The sequence below is a fragment of the Carcharhinus amblyrhynchos genome, chromosome 3 (genome assembly GCF_965287045.1).
Source record: "Carcharhinus amblyrhynchos chromosome 3, sCarAmb.v2.hapA, whole genome shotgun sequence".
NCBI lineage: Eukaryota > Metazoa > Chordata > Chondrichthyes > Carcharhiniformes > Carcharhinidae > Carcharhinus > Carcharhinus amblyrhynchos.
In genome coordinates, this window is record NC_137326.1 from 96,470,926 (window position 1) to 96,495,878 (window position 24,953).

At 42.0% G+C, this 24,953-nt stretch overlaps 1 protein-coding gene across 4 annotated transcripts in view; it reads right to left on the reverse strand.

Moving 5' to 3' along the window:
* Nucleotides 1–237: 237 nt before the first annotated feature.
* The window catches only part of nmnat3 (nicotinamide nucleotide adenylyltransferase 3), an 80,398-nt gene continuing 55,682 nt past the window's right edge, over nt 238–24,953 (reverse strand). For 2 of the 4 annotated variants that reach the window (XM_080185547.1, XM_080185548.1), the window contains exon 5: nt 238–1,176. In XM_080185547.1, coding sequence (XP_080041673.1) covers nt 767–1,176 — 410 coding nt within the window. In that variant the 3' untranslated portion in view covers nt 238–766. Of the gene's footprint in view, nt 1,177–17,908; nt 18,079–24,953 lie in introns of those variants that run through there. The other 2 variants (XR_013886323.1, XM_080185549.1) reach the window with 2 other exon arrangements.

Below are 24,953 nucleotides of genomic sequence, written 5' to 3' on the forward strand. Positions count from 1 at the left end.
AGGAAGTTTAATGAAAATTTTGGGTAACTAAATGAAAACAATAGAATTCTGAATCTATGTGTCAGAATAAATCTGAATCATAAGGTATTCCTTGTTTCCTACCTACTATTCTTTGTCTTGCGTTGTCTCAGTGAGCCAATAATCATAGAATCCCTACATTGCAGAAGGAGGCCATTCGCTCCATTGAGTCTGAACCAACAACAATCCCATCAAGGCCCTACCCCCATTACCCCACACATTTACCCTGCTAATTTTCTTAAGGGGCAACTGAGCATGGCCATTCAACCTTACCCGCAGGTCTTTGGAGTGTGAGAGGAAACCGGAGCACCGGAGGAAACCCATGCAGATACAGGAAGAACATGCAATCTCCACACAGACAGTTACCCGAGGCTGGAATTGAATCTGTGTCCCTGGTGCCGTGAGGCAGCATTGCTAACTACTGTGCCATCGTGCCGTCCAGAAGTGCCACTGTGCTGCCCATAGGCTAGATGAGCTTACCGCTTAGTTAAGCATAGCCTGGGTTTTACCAGCATTTTCTCTGTTGCTATTCTTTCTCTCCAGTGACCTGAATCCAGTATTGAAAGATGACCCATTAATTAAATCCAATGAATTTTAATACATTTTTCAGGTGATAATAGAGAAATACAATTAAAATGTAAATCCATTTCTTCGACACAATTATGACATTTTCAAAGAATTCTTTTTTTTCAAATTTGAATTATAAAACATTTGTTGACGCCAAACAAACTAAATTATCAATTATACCTTAATCATTCAGCAGATTTATCATGCTGCTCTGAGATTTTAATGGTTGCAGGTTCTCATAAATATTCTGCTGCTCACTTTCTGCAGTATATATATTGTGTTGCTGAATGTAGTCAATGACACTTTCTGGGAGCAGGTACTTCACACTGTGTCCTCTGCGCAAAGCACGGCGGATGTGAGTGGCACTTATGTCATTCACTACCCATTCCCTCACCACATGGATGTTGTGCCTATGCTTAAAGAGGATATCAGATTCATAAATAAATCTCTGCGGATCAACATCCCCACGGCTAATACAAACCAGACCGAATTTCTGAACTATTTCCTCGATATGTTCGTCTTTCCACAGGTTAGGAATGTCAAACGTTTTCAAAACATCCGCTCCACAAAGCAATTTTAGTCTTGGTACAACTGCAGGGAGATGAACACAGAATCCACACATCAATGAATGAGTCACATATTGCAATAAAAATATGATTACCTGGAAGGCAAATAATGCTTTTGACCAAAAGGCAGAATGTGCTTCCACAGATTCTATTATGACATAACGTACAACACGGTGCTGCGAAACAATCTAAAATAGTGACAAATAGATGCGTTTAATGCTGTCACTAAGCAAGCTATTTGTGCTTCAGTTTTTTTATAAAAGATATGATTATGCTTCCTAACAGCTCCATCGTTGAAGTACTAGGCTAAACTATTATGGTTATGTCATCTCCTGGTGAAAATCAAGTTTATGGGCTAGTCGTTCAATAGTTCGAATGTTCTCCTCTCTCTGCCTCTGGGATCTTCCATTGAAAGTAATGGGGGAACCAACAATCCATCTGTCCAGAGGTGGGCAAGCAGATTGCAATTAATGCCCAGTGAGAAGTCTCCACTTCAGGTGATGAAGGAGCAGCGTTCCGAAAGCTTGTGATCCTAAATAGATGTGTTGGGCTTTAATCTGGTGTTGTGAGACTTCTTACTGTGCCCACCCCGATCCAATCTAATCCCTGACTGCAACCTCCCACAGGAGGTTCCCCAGTGGTGGGTGGGCAAGCCGTACAAAACACCATAGACTTCAGCAGGACCGGAAGATCTCATGAGTGGCCACTGGCAAGCTGCCACTGCCATTGTTGTGGTGGGGGTGGAAAAATCCCAGCCTGTGTCTTTGCTCTGCATTATTTCCTCCACACAGAGTTATTGGATATAAATCTTGCATCTATTGTTGCTATGGCACAAATGATATCAAATAAGTTGGATAAATTGGCATTATTTGCTATAATGTGGAGATGCCAACATTGGATTATATTCAAGTAACTAGGCAGCACAGAGGCTACCTTCCACAATAAACTGCAAAAGATCAAAATGGGCAGCGCTGTGGCATGATGGCACAATCCCTGGCACTGTTGCCCCACAGTGCCAGGGACCTGGGCTCAATTCCAGCCTCGGGTCACAGACTGTGTGGAGTTTGCACATTTTCCCCATGTCTGCGTGGGTTTCCTCCAGGTGCTCTGGTTTCCTCCCAAACTCCAAAGATGTGCAGTTGGGTTAATTGGCTACGTGAAAATTGCCCCTTGGTGTCAGGGAGACGAGCAGGTTAATGCGTGGAGTTACAGAGAGGGGGCCTGGGTGGGATTGTTGCCAGCATGTGCTCGATGAACCAAATGGCCTCCTTCTGCACAGTAGGGATTCTATGCTTCTATGATTCTATTATCCTTCCAGCTGATTCTACCTTATGCTCTCCTCTCTTGGCCCTAATCCCCAGAAATTAGCTCAAGCATGGAAAATCTGTGATTGGAAGGTTTCTGTTAAGCAAAGGTAGTCATGGAAATGGGACAAGGCTGGGTATGTGGAATTTAAATCCGGGATTTTCCAGGCCAATCAGGATAGGACCCACTCACCAACGGGAGCCTCAGTGCTCCAGCCTTAAGTCCATTGATGTTTGGTGGAATCGGCAGCGACAGGGTACTACTGATTATTGGAATGCTTTTCATTTAGCTTTTGCTGGTCCAGTTTCACCTCCATGATGACGTGGAATCTTTAGTCCGTGCTGACTCACTACCCCCACCTCACTGAACCCACCTCTCTGTGCTGCCCTTCAAAAGAAGCCTGTGACCCAACATCAGAAGGCAGCCTGGACTGTGCTGCTATTCAAAATTGCCTTTGACCCACCCCCATTCACCCTCTCATTCCCCCCCCCCCGAAAGACACAAAGACATTCAACTGGATTTGCCCTGTTTCCCTTAAAATGTTTGCTTAACAGAAATCTATCAGTCTCAGATATTAAAATAACTATTGTGTAAGCATCAACTGCAGTTTGTAGAAGAGGGTTCCAAACTTCAAATTACCCTTTGTTTGAGAACTACTTCCCAATTTCATTCTTGGAGGCTTACAGGAATGTCCACAGAGACCTTAAGAAAGTTAAAATAAACACAGATCCTAACCAAAGAAGCACATTATTCTTGAAAAGCGTAACAAACTATTGAACTCAAGGTCATCTGCATAGGACCTCAGATCAAAATTACTGCCACTTGGCACTAAGGCGTGATTGGTGTCTGAACAATGAATGCCCTTGGCTCATTCCTCCATTAATACTGGGTAATATTATTATTCTGAACGAGTCTCTGTGTCCTTCCAGGATCATTATTTTCTCTGAATTCATTACTTCACCTCTCTGGCCAGGTTCGTTCAGTCATCTATTTGCATGTAATGTTCTTTACTTTCTCACTTAATTTTGTTTTATATTTTCAGTTTATCTGTTCCTTCTTTCCATGCCATTTTTATCATTCCAATTAGTTCCTTGTGAATTCCCCCACCCACCCCCTCCTTGCTCTGCTCACCACCCCCCACACCTTTCTGTTCTTTAGTTCATTTCATTTATTGGCTGCTTTTTTTTAAGCTTCCTTTCATTTTGTTTGCTTTGCACATTCCATTGATTTTCTTATTTGCACTTTCCCTTTTCAAGGATGTTGTTTTTTGTTCTTTCTGTTTTTCCATTAAAGTGTTAACGTGTTAAATATTACTCCTAATTTTTCGGTTAAGATGTTAACATGTGCCGGGATTTTCTTCCACGCACCATGCAGCCCCCACACCACCCTGATAATACTGATTAATACTGATAAACAAAAACAGGCTTAGTCCATTTTGTCCTGACCAATTTATCTGTCAAATCTTAAAATATCCTTAGCAAATCCCTTCATGAACAATATCAATTAAAACTGCATATTTTTGTTTTTGATTATTTGTACGAGGACATGTAAACATACCAGGAGCAGATTAGCACTGTTGGCTGGATTGTTAGCATATGGATTAGGTTAATAACAATCCCACAGTGTTAATTCCCTATTCTGGCTGAGGTAGACTCAGAGCCTGCCTCCTCACCCAATCCATAGTACAAATTACATCAGATATATATAGCTGTGTGATTCAGTGAATAATTACCAAGGTCCTACTTTAAGGCAGAGAACTCATGATGATGAACATATTAAATTGACAGACAGGAAAAGAACAGCTGATCCATCAAGCTTGTCCACACCATGATGACTAAAGTATCATGATTAAGTACCTCTCTACCTCACAACCATCCAATGCAATGATTCAAATTATCATTTATTCTCAGACTAAAACTGAAGTCTACAAACAATGCATGTAATAAAATAAAAATATACATGTCTATAGTTTTTGTAGATATAGTGAATAGTCTATATTTTCATTATACTTGCACCTTTGGGTGAGGACCTGCAATGTTGTAGATGTAAATGTGATAAGTTCTTACGTTGAAAATTTAGAAGCTTATGAAAAATCTGAGAGACTATTCTTTGTACCACTGGTTCATATTTGAATAATACTTCAGCAGCATTAAAACCTTGAAATCCTTTCTTTTCAAACCTCGTTGCTCAACAAAGGAACAGTGCTATTGACCCAAGTATTTTCTTGAAAATTATCTATGTACTTCTCCCTTTCCCTCTCACAAAAGCATAGCCAATCCTCTTAACTCATCAAGGAGTTGCATTTGCAAAAAGACTGACTGAAAATTAATATCATTCACCATGCCTCCTAAGTTCCCAGTTATAGAACAAACCCATTCCGTAAAAGGATCTGCAGATAATTATTTTAAATGCATACCCCTCAGGGTTAGTGAGGAAAAACCAGCAGACTGAACAAAAGACATCTTACTGTGTTTCAGCTGAGAGTAGATTGAAGAGGTTATATTACTGTTGAAAAGATTTCACTTTGGAGAGGTTTATGTAGAAAATTTCACTGAGAGAGCTTCCATACGGATTCCAAAGGGGAATTTTCACTGCATACTATTAAGGACTTCTTTCTTTTTAAGTTTTCCTTCTCCCTTAGATTGAAATCAAATTTGATAAATTATATAGGTCAAAGGAATTGCACTGTCATGATGATCTCCTGATATCAAAATCCAAAAGGAAAGCTATATCAATAATTGTATTCACATTGCACCTTCCCAATACAAATCATCTCAAAATCCTTTAAAAAAATGAAGTACTTCTTGAATGCAGTTGCTATTGTGTATGTGAACAATAGGCATTTTGCACAAACAACCTTTTACAGACATTCTGCATGACCTATAGACCTGTAAGATGAATAAGCAATTCTTCCACAATAAAATACTGTGAATGCTGGAATGTGAGACAAAGTAAAAAGTCTGACAACACCAGGTTTTAGTCCAACCGATTTATTTGATAGTAAAGTCACAAAATCGGTTGGACTAAAACCTGGTGTTGTCAGACTTTTTACTGTGTTTACCCCAGTCCAACGCCAGCACATCCACATCTGACACAAAAACAGAGGTCAGAAGAAGAATGTTTCTTTGATGAAGGGTCATCTTGACTTGAAACTTGGCTCTATTCTCTCTCCACAGATACTGTCAGATTGGCTGAGTTTCTCCAGCATTTGTTTTTTGTTTTTCAAGCAATCTTTCTATTCTGTTTTACATAAGAACATAAGAACATAAGAAATAGGAGCAGGAGTAGGCCATCTAGCCCTTCGAGCCTGCCCCGCCATTCAATAAGATCATGGCTGATCTGTTGTGGCTCAGTTCCAATTTCCCACCCTCTCCCCATAACCCTTAATCCCCTCTCTTATCAAGAACCCATCAACCCGCTTCTTAAAAATATTTAGCGAGGCAGCCTCCACCACTTCAACGGGCAGAGAATTCCAGAGATTCACCACCCTTTGAGTGAAGAAGTTCCTCCTCAACTCCGTTCTAAACCGCCTCCCCTTTATCTTGAGGCTGTGCCCCCTAGTCCTACTGTCTTTTTTGAGCGGGAAGAGTCTCTCCACCTCTATCCTATCCATCCCATTCATCATCTTATACGTCTCAATGAGATCTCCCCTCATTCTTCTAAACTCTAACGAGTACAAGCCTAGTTTATTCAGCCTCTCCTCATAGCTCAACCCCCTCAACTCCGGTATCAGCCTAGTAAACCTCCTCTGCACTCCCTCCAGGGCCAAAATATCCTTGCGCAGATGCGGCGCCCAAAACTGCACACAGTACTCCAGCTGCAGCCTCACCAATGCCCTATACAGCTGCAGCAAGACCTCCCTACTTTTATATTCAATCCCCCTCGCTATGAAGGCCAGCATCCCATTCGCCTTCCTGACCACCTGCTGCACCTGCAAGCTGGGTTTTTGCGACTCATGCACAAGGACCCCGAGGTCCCTCTGCACCGTCGCCTGCTGCAGTTTTTCGCCACGTAAGTAATAGTCCTTCCTACCATTCTTCCTACCAAAGTGGACCACCTCACACTTGCCAACATTAAATTCCATTTGCCATTTCCTGGCCCATTTGCCCAGCCTATCTAGATCCTTCTGCAGACTCTCCACACCCTCCGCACAATTTGCCTTTCCCCCAATCTTGGTGTCATCAGCAAATTTCGACACCCTGCACTCGGTTCCCTCCTCCAGATCATCTATATAAATGGTAAATAGCTGAGGCCCCAGCACCGACCCCTGGGGCACCCCACTAGTCACCAACCGCCAATCCGAATAGCACCCATTGACCCCCACTCTCTGCCTCCTATTTGACAACCAATCCTCTATCCACGCTAACACCCTACCCCCAACTCCATGTCCCCTGACCTTCTGCAATAACCTCTTGTGAGGTACCTTGTCAAACGCCTTCTGAAAATCCAGAAAGACCACATCCACCGGCTCTCCTCTATCCACTGCCCTAGACACATCCTCATAGAACTCCAGTAAATTTGTCAGACACGACTTCCCTTTAATGAAACCGTGTTGCGTCCGCCCTATCAAGCAATTCCCTTCAAGATGCCTCGCAATTTCCTCCTTAATGACGGATTCTAACATTTTACCTACCACAGACGTTAAACTAACCGGCCTATAATTCCCCGCCTTTTGCCTGGCACCCTTCTTAAACAACGGCGTAACATTAGCCGTTTTCCAATCTTCCGGCACTTCCCCGGAATCCAGCGACGTCTGGAAAATAACCACCAAGGCATCCACTATCACCTCCGCCATTTCATTCAGAACCCTCGGATGCATTCCATCTTTTGAGTGGTGTTGGTTTAGGACTGAGTGTTGCCAAGCTAGAAACCTGCAGCTATTCTTCAAACTGTGCTACAGGATCTTGAACATCCATTTTAACCATTGGAATAGGCATGTTGTACCAGGATTTAACATTTCATCTCAAGATCAATGCAATTCTTCTCAGCGTTACACCGGAACAGCAGCTACAATTATGAACACAGGGACATGTGTGGGACTTGAAACCACATCTTTCTGCGTCAAAGGAAAAACTGAGTCATCAGTCATGCAAGTTCAGCTTAAACAGTTCTTCAGAGGGAGGGAGATGAAACTGGAAAACACATTCTTTAGAGGCCAACTCTGCAGCAGCATTTGTAGAATCTTCATAGAATCATATAATCCCTGCGGTGCAGATGGAGGCCAGTTGGCCCATCAAGTCTGCACCAAACACAATCCCACCGAGGCCCTATCCCCATAACCCTATACATTTTACTCGAGCGAGTTCCCCTGACGCTAAGGGGCAATGTAGCATGGTCAATCCACTTGACCTGCACATCTTTGGACTTGTTGGAAACAAATTGCAAATTGCAAGTTGCAAATTGTGCGGAGGGTGTGGAGAGTCTGCAGAAGGATCTAGATAGGCTGGGCGAATGGGCCAGGAAATGGCAAATGGAATTTAATGTTGGCAAGTGTGAGGTGGCCCACTTTGGTAGGAAGAATGGTAGGAAGGACTATTACTTACGGGGCGAAAAACTGCAGCAGGCGACGGTGCAGAGGGACCTCGGGGTCCTTGTGCATGAGTCGCAAAAACCCAGCTTGCAGGTGCAGCAGGTGGTCAGGAAGGCGAATGGGATGCTGGCCTTCATAGCGAGGGGGATTGAATATAAAAGTAGGGAGGTCTTGCTGCAGCTGTATAGGGTATTGGTGAGGCCGCAGCTGGAGTACTGTGTGCAGTTTTGGGCGCCGCACCTGCGCAAAGATATTTTGGCCTTGGAGGGAGTGCAGAGGAGGTTTACTAGGCTGATACCGGAGTTGAGGGGGTTGAGCTATGAGGAGAGGCTGAATAAACTGGGCTTGTACTCGTTAGAGTTTAGAAGAATGAGGGGAGATCTCATTGAGACGTATAAGATGATGAATGGGATGGACAGGATAGAGGTGGAAAGACTCTTCCCGCTCAAAAAAGACAGTAGGACTAGGGGGCACAGCCTCAAGATAAAAGGGGGGCGGTTTAGAACGGAGTTGAGGAGGAACTTCTTCACTCAAAGGGTGGTGAATCTCTGGAATTCTCTACCCGTTGAAGTGGTGGAGGCTGCCTCGCTAAATATTTTTAAGACGCGGGTTGATGGGTTTTTGATAAGAGAGGGGATTAAGGGTTATGGGGAGAGGGCGGGAAAGTGGAACTGAGCAGCGACAGATCAGCCATGATCTTATTGAATGGCGGGGCAGGCTCGAAGGGCTAGATGGCCTACTCCTGCTCCTATTTCTTATGTTCTTATGAAACACAAGTCCATCTCTGAAAGGAACTCTATTACATATAGATGTTTAAGACTCTGAAGGCATATGTGGAATCAGGGGCATGAAGATGTTTGTGCAACCATTCAGGTAAAATCTCATAGGTAACGTAAAACCATGTTGAGTGCACGGAACTTTACAGAGTGAACAACTTGGAGACTGGTCACTGAGGGAGTTCGGTGGAGAGGAGGAGGAGGTAATTTTTTAAATGTTTGGTTCTTACTTTGGTACAGAGAAGCAACCTGATTAGTGAGAAGCTGGTAAGTTATTCAGTTTATTCTACTTACAATACGTAGTTTGTAAAAGTTAAGATATAGCAGGGCAGCTTGGTCAAGTGGAATGTGCACCCTGTGGAATGTGGAAAATCACGGATGTATTATGTGTCCGATACAAACACACCAGCAAGAAGTGTCATGGGCTGCAGAAATTTGGACTCAGAGTCCTGGAACTCGAATAATGGCTGGACTCATTATGGTGCATCCATGAGGCAGAGACCTATGTGAATAGGACACTTGGGAAAGTGGTCACACTGCAGGTTAGGAGCATACAGACAGAAAGAGAATGAGTGACTGCTCGGTAGTCTAAAAGAACCAAGCAGGTAGTGAGGGAGTCTCCGAGTCAATCTCACTTAGTAACCCGTTTTCAATTTTGAATACTAAAGAGGTCAACAGTTCCTCATGGGAGCGCAGTAAGAGCTAAGTCTGTGGTATCACAGGTGGCTCAGCTGCACAAGAAGGGAGAAAAAAAGAGTGAAAAAATATTGGCAATAGGAAATTTGTTAGTCAGGGTAACAGACAGGTGTTTCTGCAGCTGCAGAAAAGACTGCAGACTTTGCCTCCTTGGTTCCGGGGTCAAGGCTGTCAATAAGCAATTGAAGACATTCTTCTGGGGGAGAGTGAACACTTGAGGTTGTGGTCCACATTAGCATCAATGACATAGAAAGGAAGAAAGATGATATCCAGAAAGCAGATTTTAGTAAGCTAGGAGAGAATTTAAAAAGCTGGACCGCAAAACAGTTATATCAGGATCACTCCCAGTGCAATGTGCTATTGATAATAGGAATAGGACTGAGCAATTGAACACAAAACTGCAGAGTTGGTGCAGGAGGAAGGGCATCAGATATCTGAGCCATTGGTGCTAGTTACAAGATGGATGGGTTGCTCTTTAGCAGGAATAAGACAAACATCCTTGAAGGGAGATTTACTAAAACTGTTTGGAGAGGGTTTTAAATGGGATTGGAAGGAGAATGGGAACCTGGTAATAGCATGTAGAAAAATAGTCAGTGAAATTATACACAGATGAAGCAAAAATAAGCATTAAATAGAATCAGAATGTGGAATAAAATGTTAAAAATACAAATTTAAGGGTACCCTACCTGAATGCATGCGACATTCACAATAACGTAGCTGATATGAAGGCAGAAATTGACATAGACGGTTATGATTTCATTGCCAATACAGAGGTATAATAAAAGGGTGACCAAGACTGGGGGGCACAATATTCACAGATTCAGAAGATTAGGCAAAAGAGAAATAAGGGCGGGTAGCATTATTAATAAGGGAAAAGATTTGTGAAAGTGGATTGTAGATTGAAGGGTCAAGACATAGAATCAGTTTGGATGAAACTAAGAAACAGCAAGCAACAGCAGACATTGGTGGGGGGAGTTATTTAGAAACTACCAAACTGTCGTAGTAATATACATCAGAAAGCTGAAGCTGCATGTAGCAAGGGAAATGTGAAAAGACAAAGATTAGCAAGGACAATTGTGTGTCCGGTGTAGGTGGTGACAAGATAATTTATAATGAAGAATAAGGAAATGGCAGAGAAACTAAACAATCATCTTCACTGAGGAAAATATAGAAAATCTTGCACCAGAAATATTAGGGAATCAAGGGACTTGTGAAAATAAGGAACCAAGAAATTAATATAATCTGGAGCGGCAGAGACTGAGGGGAGACCTGACAGTAGTCAATTAAATTATGAGAGGCATAGATAGGGTTGACAGTGAGAATCTTTTTCCCAAGAGTTAAATGGGGGGCATGCACTTAAGGAAAAGTTCAAAGGAAATGTGAGAGGCAAGTTTTTTTTACACAGAGTGTTAGGTGTCTAGAATGTACTGCCATGGCGTGGTGGTGGAGGCATATACGATAGGGGTGTTTAAGGGGCTTTTACATAAACACATGAATGTGCAAGGAATAGAGGGATATGGACCAAGGGCAGGCAGAAGGGATTAGTTTAATTTGGCATCATGTTTGGCACAACATTGTGGGCCAAAGGGCTTGTTCCTGCGCTGTATTGTTCTATGTTCTAATGAGGTTGTACTCAAAAAACTAACTGGATTAAAGGTTGCTAAGTACTCTCAGTTGATGAGTTACATCCCAGATTGTTGAAGGAGGTGGCTTTAGAGATAGTGGATGCAATGGTGGTTATCTTTCAAAATGCTATAGATTCTGGAAAGGTTCCTGCAAATTGAAAAGCAGCAAGTATTTAAGAAGGGAGGGGGATCGAAAACAAAGAATAACAGACTGTTAGTTTGATGTTGATTGTTGGGGCATGTTAGACACGGTTTTAAAGGATGCGATAACTAGACACTTGGACAATAATGATAAGTTTGGACAGAGTTCAATGGATTTATGAAAGAAAAATCATGTTTGACAAATCTCCTGGGAGTTTTTTAGGATGTTACCCTGTAGCATAAATTGCAAAGAGCCAGTGGTGTGTTTGGATTGTCAGGAGGCTTTTGATAACGTTCCACAAAGGAGGTTAGTAAACAAAATTAGAGCACATGGGATTGGGGGTAATATACTGGTATGGTTTGAGAATTGGTTAAGAGAGAAAATAAAGAACATTCTTGAATTTTCTATGATGACAGGTTGTTACTGGTGGGGTACAGGAAGGATCAGTGCTGGGTCCACAGCTGTTCACAATCTATATGAATGATTTTGATGTGGGGATCAAAAGAAATATTTCCTAATTTGCAAATGAAACAAAACTAGGTTGAAATGTAAGCTGTGAGGAGGATGCACAGAGGCTTCATGGGAACTTGAACAGGCTAAGTGAATGCAGTTGGAATATAATAAGTGTGAGGTTTCCACTTTGGTAGAAAAAAAGGCAGAGTGTTTCTTAAATGGTGACATTAAATGGTGGGAAGTGTTGATGTCCTTTCTCATGAGTCAATAAAAGTTAGTATACTAGTGCAGTAAACAATCAGGAAGGCAACATGTTATATTGGCCTCATTGCAATGGAATTTAAGTACAGGAATAAAAAGATGTCTTGCTGCAACTGTACAGACTGAGACCTCACCTGGAGTTTGTGTACAATTTTGGTCTCCTTACCCAAGAAAGGATATACTTGCCATGCAGGGAGTGCAACAAAGGTTCACCAAAATAATCCTTGGGGTGGCCGGACTGTTTAATGAGGAGGGATTGAGAAAACTGGCCCTATATTCTCTCGAGTTTCAAACAATGAATGGTGTTCTCATTGAACCTTAAAAAAATTCTTACAGGGCATGACAGGCTAGATGTAGATAGGAGTCTAGAACCAGGGGACATGGTCTCAGAACAAGGGACAGGACGTGAGGAGATGAGCCAGAATTTCTTCATTCAGAGGGTGGTGAATCTTTGGAATTTGCCACCCTGGAGTTCTGTGGAAACTCAATCATTGAATGTAATCAAGACAGAAATCATCAGAGTTCTGGATACCAATGACATCAAGGGATATGGGGCTAGCGCAGGTATATGGTTTTCTCCATCAAGTCCTCTGTTACAATAAATCAAATGTATATATTTTGAAATTAGAATGAAAAATGTGTTACTTTCTGTATGCTCACCATCTAAATCACAGAAATTTAATCTGGAGAAGATTACCTTTTTGAACAATAGCTGTTTTTACCAAGTGCAGGTTAAAGTGCTTAATGAAGCATTATTGACTCTAACAACATGATATAATTCATTGTATTACTTATATATTTTCTGTGAACACAGATATAAATTTATCCCAGCGTTCTTTAATGAATTCACTGTTGAGCATGTGATTATCCCACAGCAGTATAAAAGCTCAACTCCATCCATGACAAAGCATGATTGTCAATCCATCCAGCACCTTAAAAATTCACCCTTTAAATCACCATGGCTAAAATCAGTATTATCTACAAGATGCAATTTATCACTTGCCAAAACTTTACAGTCCAAACCCATGACCTCTTGTGCTAGAGGGTCAAAGGAAGCAGGCCCAAGTTCCAAGTCACACACTCACCTGGAAATATATCACCATGTCTTCCACAGAACTGCAGAAAAGTTACAGTGTTGAAAGAGGCTATTCAGTCCACTATCACTGAGGCAAAGTCTTGAATTCCCTACCTAAACAGCAGGGGGTACCAGTATCAGAAGGACAGTGGTGGTTCAAGGAAGCAGCTCACCACCAACTTTCCAATGGCAATTAGGGATAGGCAATAAATTCTGGCTTTACCAGTGATGCCTACATCCCATGAATGAACTAGAAACAGAAGTTCTAATCTCTATGTTCATCCCTTTATTCAACAGTTTAGGCAAACACACGTGATTTTACGAGACAACAATACTTGTACAAAGTCCTCGGACTGTGAAGGTCAGCCTGTTATTGAGGAAATCCATACATGCCTGCTCCAGTAGTTCTAATGCCACTGAGTCTGGGAAAGAATTTTCTCATGACCATTTTAAAGTGGGATAATCACATGCTCAACAGTGAATTCATTAAAGAACGCTGGGATAAATTTATATCTGTGTTCATGGAAAATGTATAAGTAATACAATGAATCATATTGTGCTGTTAGTGTCTCTAATGCTTCATTAAGCACTTTAACCTGCACATGGTAAAAACAGCTATTGTTCAAAAAGGTAATCTTCTCCAGATTAAATTTCTGTGATTTAGATGGTGAGCATACAGAGAGTAACACATTTTTCATTCTAATTTCACAATGTACACATTTGATTTATTGTAACAGAGGACTAGATGGAGAAATTGATTTACTTGTTCACACATTGATAGCAAATCTTATTACGTTGAAACATGACCAACACGTGCAGTGAAATTCTGTTCTGACAATTTTTCATTACATTTCGCTTGTTGTAACAAATGGTTTTTTCTGGTCTGATTTAAAGATTGCAGATCAAAAGCCTGTTACCAAACCTCTTATAGATATTTCTAAAATCTCATGGTCAAGGGATCCAAATAGTTAATACCAAAGGAAATATTCTTTATTTCATCGCATTCAAAAATTTGGAAGCCTGCACTCTGAACAAAATCCCTCACACTCTGATTAGTTGGACAGAATTTATACCATCTGAATGATTTAGCGAGATTCACAACAACATACAATTAGCAACAGTTTATGTTTTTATAGATTCTAGAAAATGTGACTCCAGTAAATTACACATAACAAAATGATAAAAAAAGATGGAATTAAATGTATTAGTGTAGGTGCAATTTATATGAGACTTTTCAACCTGGAAACCAATGACCTGTGAAACTTTGATAGAAATAGACAAAAGGAAAGCATTCTTGCTTATCGCAGTTTTCAACCTACTTCACCATCAATGGCAAACATTGAGTATAGAATCATAAGGAGACCAAGGGAAGCTTATTGGGGAAGGATTGATCCCCAATAGCAGGCTGGCTTCTCCATTCTACAAAGATACTTTTCCTTTTCAAATCAGTCATCTAGCGGAGTGGTTCTCAAACTTTTATATGTCGTGGCACATCTCAATACAATAAAAAAGGTTTTGAGGCACATCTCCTATTTCCTCTGTCTTCTTACTGGGAACTTCACTTTCAACTTCTCCCTGTCCTGTTGCCTGTCTTTTTTTTCAAACTCTCCCTATCTCTCCTGCTTCGCCCAGGGTTTTTGCAACATCTTGAGGTTTCATTTTTTGTGTGGTCGCATGGGGCCTTTGTCTTAAGCTCCAAGTCCCATTGGTCATGCGTATGGCCTGACCCAGATAAAAAATCTAAACCCCGCATCTGTGACTCTTTCCCAGCCAGTGCATATGCAGAAGGCCCAAAATTCATCGGGTCTTGGAGAAGCCGATCTGAAGATGAAACTGAAGATCAAAGCTGAAGATGAAGGTTAGTTTAATTACATAATTTTAAAATCATTTGGAATGTTTCTTCAGGGCACAATGGGGATGGGGGGAGGGGGAGGTCTTTATGACTGGGAGCTACTAACCTAGGGACACAAACATACCTGAGTATCAAACTTGGCTTGCTAATGGCGTGCAGCATGTGTAACAAGTGGGCTCTGGTAGATGTTTGCCACTCAGCCGTCAGGGTTCTCTAATTTCATTTGCCCCACCACCACTGCCAGCAACAATGAAAAATGTGGCACTCAGCCAAATCTCCATTCACTGCAACAAGACCGGACAATCCCAGTGCAGGTAAGGTCAGAGAATTTCAGCCAACGTCATCATTTTCACAGATCTGAATGAAATACAGGCCATTGGTAGAGAAACCAAAACGCTTCAACACAAAAATATGCTGCCAGCAAGACAACTGCCTTGATTTCCCAACAAATTCTTCTCACTTCTCAGGCAGTCCCTCCGTATCCAGGACCACTTGCTCCCACTGATTTAATGGTTCTATGATGGCTGCTAAGTTCCAATTCGTAGTGTCATAGAAACCCTACAGTGCAAAAAGAGGCCACTTGGCCCATCGAGTCTGCACCAACCACAATCCCACCCAGGCCCCACCCCCATATCCCAACATATTTACCCACTAACCGCTCTAACCTACGCATCTCAGGACACAAGGGGCAATTTTAGCTTAGCCAATCAACCTAACCCGCACATCTTTGGACTGTGGGAGGAAACTGGAGCACCTGGAGAAAACCTATGCAGACACGAGGAGAATGTGCAAACTTCACACAGACAGTGACCCAAGCAGGGAATTGAACCCAGGTCTCTGAAGCAATGAAGCAGCAGTGCTATCCACTATGCTACCGTGCCATCCATATTCCTGATCTGCAGACAGACATGTCCCTGCATGCAGGGTAGGTGGTTGAAGAGTCAGTAGATGAGTTGCTTGGTTGTTTGTATATTCTCTCCAATGCCTCAATTTCATCTCTGCATCTTTCCAATGAAGTCTCTTGATGTGTCTGCCGCATTCCTTAATAGACTTTCCCCATTTTGGTCAGTCACAAGCCAGCATCTTCCATAGTTGAGAGGGAGGGGTGTTTTATCTTTTCAGGGATACTTTGAGGACATCCCTAAAACACTTCCACCATCCTACTGGGAGTTGCCCGATGTGAACAAATGGAAAGTCGAGCAATCTTTTGGGAGTCTGGTGTCAGGCATACGAATCTCCCATCCATCAAAGTTGATTTTGAATGATTAGCGCCTTCATGCTGCGTGTGTTGGCTTGGAAGACGGCACTGCTGTTGGACCACCTTTCTTGACACCAGGTTTGGAGGATCAGGTAAAACATCACCAATGGTATTCTCCAGTGTCTTGAGGTACCTACTGCAAGACTACTGCAGTATGGTAATCACTGCTGCCTTGTAAACCTGAACTTAGTCTTGGGTTTGAGATCTGCTCCTGACCTTCAGTCAGCTGAAGACCTAGGTGACACATTGGAGGCAATGATAATCCATATCTGATTTTGTCAAGAGAAAGTTCCTAGGTTATGGAAAATGTGCACATTTTCCAGGATCTTGTCGCACATTTTCCAGGATCTTGTCATAGAATCCTACAGCGCGGAAAGAGGCCATTCAGCCCATTGAGTCTGCATCAAATGCTATCCTACCAAGGCCCTATCACCATAACCCCATGCATTTACCCTAGGTAGTATCCCTGATACTAAGGGGCAATTTAGCATGGCCAATCTACCTAACCCGTACTTTGGACTGTGGGAGGATACCACACCACCCGGAGAAAATTCACGCAGACACGGGGAGAATGTGCAAACTCCATGCAGACAGTGACCTAAACCAGGAAGCGAACCAAGGTCCTTGGCGCTGTGAGGCAGCAGTGCTAACCACTGTGCCACCACTGACCTTAATCAACGGAGAGGTGATGTTTTGCTGTGGGAGCTGGTTGGAAGAGGGCCTCATTTTCTGGGTGCTTAGTGAAAGGTCCATTTTTTTCAAATGCTTCAAAGAAGGACTCAACATTGACTTGGAATTCCGTTTCTGTGTGAGTGCACACAGGGGTGTCACCTGCAAACCAAAATACATTGACTGAGGTTGCTATGAGTTTAGATTGAAGGGGGCGTAGGTTGAACAGTTTCCTGTTCTGTAGATTATCTCCATCCCTGTGGGTAATTTGCTGGAGGTGAGGTGCAGTTTCACAATGAGAACAATGGAGAAGATTGGTGCAATAATCAACCTTGCTTATCACCAGTTTTCACTGAGATAGGATTTGTTGTGATTCTGTTGGTGACGGTCACGGTTTGCAAGTCATTGTGTAGGAGGAGGAAGAGGATGGTGAAAGATTTCTGAGGGCAGTCAAATTTGAGAGGGATATTTCTTCAGTCTTTGCGGTTCACAGAGTCAAAGGATTTTGTGAGTTCAAAAAGAGCCAAGTACAGCAGCTGATGTTGTCCCTTGCAATGTTTCTTGAATTTGCGATGCAGCGAAGATCTTGGTTGGGACTTTTCGGCAGCCCTCACCTCAAGACCAGAAAATTCTGCCTGAAGTCAACAGACCTTTTCATGGTCCATGTCCCACCTACTGCAATTCCTGTGGTTGGCACAGTGGTTAGCACTGCTGCTTTACAGCACCAAGGATCCAGCTTTGGTCACTGTCTGTATGGAGTTTGCACATTCTCCCCATGAATACATGGGTTGCCTCCAGGTGCTCCGGTTTCCTCAACAGTCCAAAGGGTTAGGTTAATTGGCCATGCTAAAATTGAACCTACTTTCAGGGGAATTAGGATTATGGGATTAGGCCTGGGTGGGATTGTGGTCTATGAAAATACAGGACAGGAAAATGTCTGTGGTGCCAGTAGACGAGTGAAAACTGCACTGTGACTCTGAAAGGAGCTTGTTGGCTACTGGGGCAAGACAACTAAAAATGATCTTCGTAATGGTCTTCCCAGTGGCAGGCAGCAGGGAGACTCCTCTGTAGTTAGTGCAATCAGACTTATTTTCCTTCTTGACACGCACTCCTTCCCCAGACATGCACTCCTCTTCTTAGATGAGAGATCAGGTGTTGTTCAATCATGCCAGGCATGTTCTGTTCTTCTTCAGATTTTGGCAGGGACTCCATTTGCTCCAGAGACCTTGTTGTTTCTCAGTTCTCGAATGGCTTCTTTTCAAATTTGCTCTGGATCAGTGTGAAGCTGAAACGGAGTGGATGGGATATTAAGTAATGGAGCTGAGGACATTCAATTTAAATATAGAGTCTTAGTTGAAGAATTCTTCAAAATGTCCTCTCCAGCAAGCACTGATTGCCTCCCTGTCTTAGATAAGCACCCTTCCGTGCTTGGCTCTCAGCCCAATCGTTTTTTTTTATTCTCAAGCTCCATTTATGCTGTTGGCAGACACAGAGCTTGACTCTCCCCTGATTTATGCTACATACAGTTTAAATTACATCAATCAGATACACAGAGTGGAGTGAGCATATGAGAAAGTGTGGGTGGCACTGCTGTCTCACAGCACCAGGGACCCAGGTTCAATTATGCCCTCTACTGACTGTCTGTGTGGAATTTGCACGTTCTCCAAGGAGCCTAGGTTTCCTTTGGGTGCTCTGATTTCCTCCCATAGTCCAAAGATGTGCCGGTTAGACGGATTGACCATGTTAAATTGCCCCTTAGGGTCCAAAGAGGGCTAGGTTAGATGGATTAGCCACCATAAATGTGTGGGGTTACAGTGATAGGATCGGGAAGAGGTCCTGGGTAAGATATTCTGTCAGAGAGTTGGTGCAGACTCGATGGGCCAAATGGCTTCATTCTGCTCTGTAGGGATTCTGTGAACTAATTTCTTTTCCTGCTTGTCATCTCCGTCAGGTTCACCATGTACAGTGCAGCAGAGCTTCAGTACTGCACTGGAGTGTCAGTTTTAATTTGTGTGCTCAAATCCTGGAGTGGGATTTAAAAACAAAACCTTGTGACTCAGGGGAAAGAGTGTTTCCATCTGAGCCATGGCTGACACTCATTAATTCATTAGTATTTCAACGATTTTACTTTTAATATCATTGCATTATGCTTCTGAACTTAAGTAGTAGAAAAAAATGATAGCATCATTACTTGCAGCGTAATCAGTAGCTGTCAATCCACAAATGTGAACTGCAATCTGTTCAGTGAAAAAAGGTAAAGATAAAAATATTTGGGAGAAAGTACTGAACATTCAAGTCCCACTCAAAAATAGCACGAGGAATAAAGAGCCAACATACATGCAGAAAAACAGCAGAAATTAGAAGTAAAAACCCAGTCTTCCTTCCTAGTGTAACATCTGTGAAATATACAAAACCAACAATAAAAAATGGCTGTGACCTAATTATGGATATGACAGTGAGCAACAGTGAGAATTATTTTAGAGCAACTGAAACCCTTCCCTAAATCACTCTAACTCTTGCTTTTTTAAGATGCTCCTTAATAGAGTGGCATGGTGGCACAGTGGTTAGCACTGCTTCCTCACAGCACCAGGGAGCTGGGTTCAATTCCCCGCTTGGGTCACAGTCTGTGCAGAGTCTGCACATTCTCCCTGTGCCTGCATGAGGTTTCTCCAGGTGCTCCAGTTTCCTCTCAGAGTCCGAAAGACGTGCTGGTTAGGTCATGCTAAATTCTCCCTCAGTGTACCTGAACAGGCGCCAGAGTGTGGCGATCAGGGGATTTTTACATTAACAACATTGCAGTGTTAATGTAAGCTTACACGTGATACTAATAACTAAACTTTAAGCTCTCTGACCAAACTTTTGGTCATTTGCCTCAATGTCACCTTATGTGCCTCGGTATCAAATTTTATTTGATAAAGCCCCTGCAAAGCACATATTTTATGACCTTCAAGACACTTCATAAATGCAAGTTGTTCCGACTTTGATTTGTCTACGTTTCAGTTCCTTGCTTGCTTCACTCTTTGATCACTGAGTACGTTTGGTTCTTCAAATGTGATCAAAGTCCTTTGTGTTGAAAACTTACCCAGAATTTCCATGTTTGCCTTTCTTTAAGAATCTAATTACTTTGAGTACAGAAAGCATAATTGCCCATGGTGTGGCAATTAAAATTGACAATGCTTAAAACACCAGCATTGAAGGAGTTCAGGTATTTTATTCTTTCCTGGGGTGTGAACCTCATTGGTAATGCCAACATTTGTTGCTCATCCCTAATTGCCCTTGAATTGAGTGGCTTCTAGGCCACTTCAGTGGGGCATTTAAAAGTCTGGAGTCATATGTAGGCCAATCTGGGCAAGGCTAGCAGATTTCCTTCCCTAAAAGACATCAGTGGGTTTTTACAACAATCAATGAAAGTTTCATGGGGCTAAATCTTCTTGTCTCACCTGCTGTGGGAATCGTCGTGGGTGGGACGGAAAATTTACAGACCATCTGCAGGTTGGTTAACCTCAGGCAAGAATTCCCAGTTTTGGGGTGAATGCGACCAAAAAACTACACCCTTGTTCACGATTACTGAGACTAGCTTTCACTGGATTTTTAAAATTGATTTGAGCTTGAATTTAAATTCCACCCATTGCCCAGTGAGATTTGAATGCATGTCTCCAGGGAATTTTCTAGTCCATCGGATTTCTGGCCCAGTGATATCATCATTACACCACTGGTTTCCCCTTGTAGGGCCATAGGGATGGAAGAGGTTCGAGACAGGGATAGGCAGGCAAGAACATGGAGGGGTTTGAAAACAAGGATGAGAATTTTAAAACTGAGGTGTTGCTTAACCAGGCATCAATGTAGGTTATCAATCATAGGGGTGATGGGTGAATGAGGCTTGGTGCAAATAAGGACAGAGGCAGCAAAAGTTTTGGATGATCTTATGTTTGCACAAAAAGACATGTCTCTTGCTGGCTAGTCATGGAATGTCATTAATGGAGGCCAGTTTACCTTAAACGCTCATTGTTGTGCAAGATGTGAGGCTCTCTTTGGAAAAAAACTGGAACAAAATTGGGAAAATTGTAGCAATCGTGAATGGAATGCAAACTGAGATAACTCTCAGAGCCTGAAATTCAAAACATGTGAATTGTCTAGATAAACAAGAGCCAATTGAAGCACAGAGTGCCTGTCTACAAGTTACGTCTCATTTCCTCCCAGGATTCTTGACTTAAACCTAACACTTGCATATGAAATCATGATCCAAGCATGAATTGATCCAATTTTTTGGCTTCTAATGCTCAGCATACTAAACATAACCAAATGACTGCAAGATTGAGCTTAGCATCCGCACTGCGACTCACTTCTAAGTCAAATCATTTTTTTGTGTACCATTTCTCAGATTCTGCAGCAGGGGACTAACAGGAAGGCTATCAATACTCACCACTATTAATGAGGAAATCAAACAGCAACTTTGCATACACTAATAAGTGCAGAAGTCAGGATGTTATCCAGCTCCTCCACAAGCTTCATTACATTAGTGCCTCATCAAGAGATTAAGCATTCAAATGCAATCAGAGCATGAAGTTGCTACCCTCAACAGATAAATACTATACACACACCAGAGAGTTAGGGCTGATCCATTAAAGTAAAAGTCCTTTTTTAATAACATAAGTCATAATGCCTTCCAAACAGTCTCTCTGGCACTATAACATGGAGTCTCATTCCTTCCGATTTAATGATATGGTGAGAGATGTATATTTTTATATATTTTTTAAAATTTATTTATTAGTCACAATTAAGGTTTACGTTAACATTGCAATGAAGTTAATGTGAAATTCCCCTAATCATCACACTCCAATGCCTGTTCGGGTCAAAGCACCTGACCAGCATGTCTTTCCTCCAGATAGATTTCGTCTGAATGCTCCGGTTTTCTACCACAGTGGAAGGAAACTGGAGCATCCGGAGAAAATCCAGGTAGACAATGGAGAGCATGCAAACTCCACACAGACAGTGACCCAAGATGGGAATTGAACCTGGATCCCTGGTGCTATGAGGCAGCAGTGCTAACCACTGTGCCACCCATATAAACACATATTTTCTATATAAAAGAAAATTTTGTGTGTGTGTGTGTGTGTGTGTATGTATGTGTGTGTGAGAGCAGGGGAACGATACTCAAGACAGGGTGTCTGTGAGGTCAAAGGGACGAAAAGTTAAAGATAGGTTTATGCACTTGTAATGAGAGGTTATCGTCAGTTTGTGTTATAATTGAATAGGTTGAATCTGAAATTTACGTTATGAGATAAGTGAGGAAATTATTTTCTCAGCTGTTGACATTCAAAAGGGAGACCTTTGAGCCTGCTGTACCATTCAATATGATCATGGTTAATTCTCAATCTCAATATCTCTAATTTTTCCCCATATCCCTTGATGCCATTAAAATCTAAAAAAAATCTATCTCCTTTTGAAGACATTCAATGGCTTGACCTCCACAGCCTTCAATGGTAGATAATTCTACAGGTTCACTACCCTTTGAGTGACAAAATTTTTCCTCATCTTAATCCTAAATGATCTATCCCATATCCTGAGGCTCTGCTCCCTAGTTCTAGACTTCCCATTCTGGGAAAACATCCTCCTTGCAGCTAGTCTGCCTAGCCCTGTTAGAGTTTTTAACACTTCAATCAAATTTCCTCTCACCTTTCTAAATTCCAGTGAATACAGGCTTAGTTAAGTGAATCTCTCCACATGGGACAATCCCACCAACCCTGGTATCAGCCTAGTGAGTGTCTGCTGCATTCTCTCTATGGCAAATATATCCTTTCTTAGATAGGGAGACCACAAATGCATGTAATACCTCAGGCATGATCTCATCAAGGCCCTGTATAACTGCAGTAAGATATCCCTACTTCTGAACTCAAGACCTCTTGCAATGAAGACCAACCTACCACTCGCCTTCTTATTTGCTGTACCTGCCTCTCCACTTTCATTGACTGGTATACAAGGACACCCAGATCCCTTTGCACATTCACATTCCCAACATATTGCCATTTAAATAATACCCCTTTCTGTTCTGAATAACTTTACATTTAACTACACTGTACTGCATCTGCCATGTGATAACACACACTCAACTTGTCTAAATCACTCTGAAGCCTCCTTACATTTTCCTCACAACTCATAATTCTGTCCAGTTTGTCTCATCAGCAAATCTGGTAATATTACATTTGGTTCCCTTATCCAGGTCATTTATATATATCATGAACAGCTGGGGCCCAAACACCTTACTATCTGCCACTTGGAAGAAGGCCCATTTATTTCCACTTTCTGTTTCATGTCTGTCAACCAATTCTTGATTCATACCAATACTTTCCCTGCTATTCTATGTGCTTTAATTTTGCCCACTAACCTCTTATGAGGAATCTTATCAAAAGCCCATCAGAAAGTCCAAATGCACCACACCCACTGATTCTCCCTTATCATTTCTACTAGCTACATCCTCAAAAAACACAGTAGATTTGTTAAGTATGATTTTCCTTTCATAAACCAATGCTCACTTTGTTCAACCCTGTTTATGCTTTTCAAATGTTCTGTTATGACGTAATTTATAGTAGACTCTAGCATCTTCCCCACGACTGATGCCAGGCTAACTGGTCTGTAATTATCCTGTTTTCTCTCCCTCCTTTTTTAAAGAGTGGGGTAACATTTGCCACTTCCAATGTATAGGAACCGTTGCAGGGTCTATAGAACTTTGGAAGGTGACCACCAATCCATCCAATATTTTCATGGCCACTTCCTTTAGTACTCTGGGGTACAGATGTTTAGACTCAGAAAATTTGTTAGCCTTTAGCCCTATTAATTTCCCCATCACCATTTTCTTACTAATACCGATTTCCTTCAATTCTGCCCACTCAGTAGTGTCATAGTTCCCTAACATTTCCAGGATGTTATTTGTTCCCTCTTTTGTGAAGACTAGCTCCTTTGAGTACCATGTGGAGAAACTGTGAAAGTTTTGAATTGGAGGCAGCTAGCCAACGTTAAGCTGGGAGGAGTCTTTGTTTTAGGAAGCAATTTGTCTCTGAACTTCCTCTTAGAATTCCACATCAAAGTGGAAATGTCTGAGAAGTTGAGAGGTATAACTAAATCTTAATAAAGGAGACTAGGATGGTTTGAGGCGCGAGTTGGTAATGACAGATTGAGGAATGTTACTTAAAGGGATGATGGTTCATAGGCAACGGCAAACATTCAAAGAGCGCATGGGAGAACTGCAACAGTTGCTTATTCCTGTCTGGTGCAAAGATTAAATGGAAAGGTGGCCAAACAATGGCTTACAAGGGTAATTAGAGATAGTATTAAATCCAAGGAAGAGGCATACAAATTGGCCAGAAGAAAAACAGACCTGAGGACTGAGAACAATTCAGAATACAGCAAAGGAGGATCAAGGAATTGATTAAGAATGGGAAAATATAGTACAAGAGCAAGCTTGCCAGAGAAAATAATAACTGATTGTACAAGGTACGTGAAAAGAAAATGACTGGTGAAGGAAAATGTAGGTCCCTTACAATGAGAAACACGGAATTTATAATGGGAAATAAAGAAATGGCTGAGCAACTAAATACATACTTTGGTTCAGTCTTCACAAAGGAGGGCACAAATAATAGATCACAAATGTTGGGGAACACCAGATTTAGTGACAGGGAAGAAGTGAAGAAAATCAGTACCAGTAGAGAAGTGGTGTTGGGGAAATTGATGGGATTGAAGGTTGATTGAAGGTCCTGATAATCTACATCCCTCTTAGAAAACAGCAGCAGAATCAGTCAGCATGGATTTGCGAAAGGGAAATTATGCTTCGCAAGCCTACTGGAATTCTTTGAGGACATAACTAGCAGAGTTGATGAGGTGGAGCCAGTGGATATGGTTTATTTGTATTTTCAGAAGGCTTTTGACAAAGTCCTACATAAGAGATTAGTGTGTACTTTATCATTTAGACTCTGTATGCCTCAGTATGACAGGAGTGTTGCAGCACTCTCCAGAATTTGCTCTTCACTGCTGCATCCATTGTCATCATGACACTACAATCCTTGCCACCAGGGATACGAGAAGACTTGAAGAGGAGGAAGGAAGGAACACAGCTCTTTCCTGGTTGGGCAGTTTGTAATTGGCAAATGTGAGGTTATCCACTGG